The sequence below is a fragment of the Fukomys damarensis genome, unplaced genomic scaffold (genome assembly GCF_012274545.1).
Source record: "Fukomys damarensis isolate Sample0158 unplaced genomic scaffold, DMR_v1.0_HiC HiC_scaffold_11, whole genome shotgun sequence".
Taxonomy (NCBI): Eukaryota; Metazoa; Chordata; class Mammalia; order Rodentia; family Bathyergidae; genus Fukomys; species Fukomys damarensis.
Window position 1 is genome coordinate 44,247,913 of NW_022900923.1, and position 3,660 is coordinate 44,251,572.

At 59.9% G+C, this 3,660-nt stretch overlaps 1 protein-coding gene across 1 annotated transcript; it reads right to left on the reverse strand.

The window, feature by feature from the left end:
* Positions 1 to 378: 378 nt before the first annotated feature.
* Avpr1b (arginine vasopressin receptor 1B) lies at positions 379 to 3,360 on the reverse strand. Its single transcript, XM_010613216.1, has 2 exons — positions 2,143 to 3,360; positions 379 to 707 (listed from the first exon to the last, which is right to left on the reverse strand). The coding sequence occupies exons 1-2, from the start codon at positions 3,122 to 3,124 to the stop codon at positions 379 to 381; spliced, it is 1,311 nt and encodes a 436-aa protein (XP_010611518.1). The 5' UTR covers positions 3,125 to 3,360.
* Positions 3,361 to 3,660: the final 300 nt, after the last annotated feature.

Here is a 3,660-nt window from a genome sequence, read left to right on the forward strand (position 1 = left end):
GTTCAATTTTAACCCCACCCAACAAAATCTCGGGTCCTCTTCAAGGTTTTTCACTTTTCCCTTCTCCCGGTTGGGCTGGGATGCGCTGTTTGGGTTGGAGTGGGGACAAGTGACCAAGGCAGGAGACCTGATCTGGGGTAACCCAAGTTCCTCCCCAGAGCTGCCTCCGGCTGGGCACCCCATCTCCCGGCTGGGTGAGTTCTCAGGACCAGGGTGCTGGGCCTCTGACTCTCCTGACTCTGAGTCTTCACACCAGGGGCGGCTGTGGCACCAAAGGCAGGGACGGCCACTGTGGCCCCTTCGCCTCACACCTGCACCCAGGAAGGAGGGAAGGACCTCCGCTCGCCGTGGGGCAGAGCCAGATGCCGGGCATCTGCCCTAAAAGGTGCTAGTCGCAGTGGTGCCCTCACCACCTTCCCGCTCTGAGAACCTCAGTGACCCTGCAGGCCCAGGCCTCCCGCCCAGGCTGAAGCGAAGGCTGAGGGTGGGCGGGCAGCTGGAGCGGGTCAGCAGCATGGTGCGGCGGCTGGACAGGCTGCCGCTGGAGAGCTGTCTGTGGAGCTGGGGCCCGGCGCCCTGGCAGCAGGCCAGACCGCGCAGGCACCGTGGCAGCAGGCGGCGGTTGAAACCCAGGTAGATCCAGGGGTTGCAGCAGCTGCTGAGGTTGCCCAGGAGCATGGAGATGGTGAAAGCCACATTGGTGGAATCTAGCAAAAGAGAGGCACAGGAAACCCCAGGATGACGCGGGAGACAGGCAGCCCTTGCGGGACAGGCGCACACCAGGTCCCAGGGAAGTGAAGGGCTTCGCTAACAGTCAGGATTGCAGCTGTGGCTTGGACCTGGGTCCCGGACTCTAGAGCTTCACCCTGCTGAATTTTTGGTTTGTTTTTATTTTGTAACTACGAGGAAAGGGGAGGAGCTGTTCCAGGTGAATTAAGGTTACACGTTGTCAGGACTAGAACCAGCCCACATGGGAGAAACTGGTTGTGTTCTAGAATCTAGACCACGAATCCCCAAACAGATTCAGACCCAGGGTGAGACACATCTATCAAACACTCAGAAAAAGTAACCAAGGTCCAGTCCCTTGGACCCCTCCAATGTCATAGATCGTGGCCTTGCATTACTGTCTGGATTCTGTCCTCCCTCGCCTTTGGGGCAATCCACCCATCCTGTCAGTGTCACTGAACACGTGAGCACTTGTTCACTTCTAGATCCAGGGTTCTGGGCAGGATCGTGGGGTTGGAAGAGACAGGAGACCTGGGCTGTACTCCGCATTTTGCCATTCCCCGCTGTGTGGCCTCGGGCAAGTCAAGGCCCCTCTCTGAGCCTGTTTCCTCACTGATATAAGGAAGCGCTGGAGTGGACTGACCGGTAGTAACTGTTAAGCACATCCTGGTGCGGAAGGGAGGGCGTCAAGAGCCCGTTCCTGGGCCACAGACTGTCATCCAACCCGGATGGTCTGAAAATCCCTCTTGGTTCTGTCATCCTTTGATCCCAGTTCTAGAAAACCGGAAGTTGTTTGGGCAAACCTGCCCCTGCACCGGTGTCACGCAGTGCTTTAAAACTGTCGCACAGGTCACCAGAATGGAAAAGTCAGGACGACGCATGGCACTGGTGGGCTAGGTGGAAACTGCTACTCCAGTCATTTGGGACGGCGCTACAGTCTGAAAGTCTGTCTCCTGGAATGTCTGCTAGAAATGTCACCCCAAAGTCACTTGGAGCCATTGGGAGGTGACCAAGTCATGGGGCTGTGACCTCCTGAGGGTAACCGTGGAGTAATGCATTTTGTTGTAAAGGCAAATCTGACTGTCTGGGTTCCCTCCTCCACGAGACACCCTGCACCACCCCAGGACTCTGCAGAACCCCATCCAGCTTCAGAACCTCACCAGCTGCAGCCCCTTGGCCTGGGACTTCCTCGCCTCCAGAACAGTAAGAAATACAGTTCTTACTTTATAAATTACCCAATCTTGGATAGTCTGTTATAGCAACAGAAAATGACCAGTAAGCACCCATTTTCTTAACTGCTTCACCCCTCTGTCACTGGCCCAGCTGAGGCTACAGGCACAGTAGCTCCTGCTGCGACCTTCGCCCTGACTCCCCTGTCTTCTCTCCCCCACCACCCCACATGGGCCACACACTTGCCTTCACCGGGGGCGGTCTCGTCCCACACAGACCACATCTGGACACTGAAGAAGGGCGCCCAGCAAGCGACGTAGGCCAGCACAATGACGAGGGTCATGGTCACGGTGCGGATCCTGGCCCGAGAGAGGGTGCCGGTGCTGCTGACATGGGACAGCAGCCCCTGGGTGGCTGCACTGGGGGCGGAGGGTAAGGGCTTGCACCATGTCCCCCGGCTGCTTCTTTCCACCCTCCCGGCCATCATCTTGACATTCAGGTTCTTGCTGATCTCCCTGCAGATGAGGCTGTAGCACGCTGTGAGCATGGCCACGGGCAGCACAAAGATGGCCATGGTGTTCCACGTGATGTAGGCCCGGGGCCCCCAGGGGAAGCGGAAGTCAGCCCAGCAGTCCAGCACCCCCGATCCCTGGATCACCTCCCGTAAGGAGAAGATGAAGACTTGAGGGAGGCTGAGGATGGCGGCCAGCAGCCAAGGGGTGGCGACCAGCAGGTAGGTGGACTGGCTGGGCCACTGGAGGCTGCGCAGCGGGTGACAGACAGCCAGGTATCGGTCCAGGGTCATGGCCAGCAGCATGTAAGTGGAGGCAAACATGCTGAGCACCTGCAGGTATCTGATGGCCCGGCAGAGGAGGTCGGGGCCCTGGAAGCGGTAGGTGATATCCCAGAGCAGCTGGGGCAGCACCTGGAAGAGGGCCACGCCCAGGTCGGTCAGGGCCAGGTGCAGCATGAACAGGTGCATGCGGGACCGCTTCCGGCCTGGCAGGCCCAGGATCAGCAGCACGGCCAGGTTGCCCCCTGCAGCCAGCGCCAGGACGGTGGTCAGGATGCCAACTTCCACCTTGGCCAGCTCTTCTTCCCGGCCGAGCCAGGGTGTGGTGGCATTGAGGGCAGAGAGGGTGCCTTGTGGGGTGCGAACGGTAGCCCTTGAGGGCTCAAAATCCATGGTGAAGGTCTGCTGGGAGGGAGGAGAAGGATGGAGAGCCATGGTCGCAAGTGGAGGGGTTGATGGGGAGATGGAAGGAGGAGAGAGAGAGGTGACACCAGGGAACAGGCTTGAAAGCGCTAGCAGAGGGTTCAGAAGGACGGGGACAGAGCCGAGGAGAGGGAACAGAACAAGGAGGGAGGAAATGGAGCCGCGTCCTAGGTGGAAGCAGGCAACCCCCAGGGGAAAGGCGGAGCAGGCCCGAGAGCGGGAGCCGAGGAGGCCAGGCTGTGTGGACCAATGAGGCTTCCGGAGAGGCGGGAGAGCCAGGCCCGCTGCCACCGCTCCAGATCGACCCCCAGTTCGCTTCCTCCAAACTTTTCTGGGCGTGCAGAGCGGAGCCCGCAGGAAAGCCCGGACCGTGGCGTCGCCCTCGCCGGCCCTGGCAGCGCCGGCTTTTATGCGGGGTGAGGCTCTGGAGGGTTGGTGGGCCCGAGGAAGGGGCTGCTGGCCTCATGTCCTGACTGCCGGGTGCAGCTCTGTGCTGGGCTGTTTCATGACCTTTGAACTAAGACGAGGCTGAGAGATGATCGAGGGGG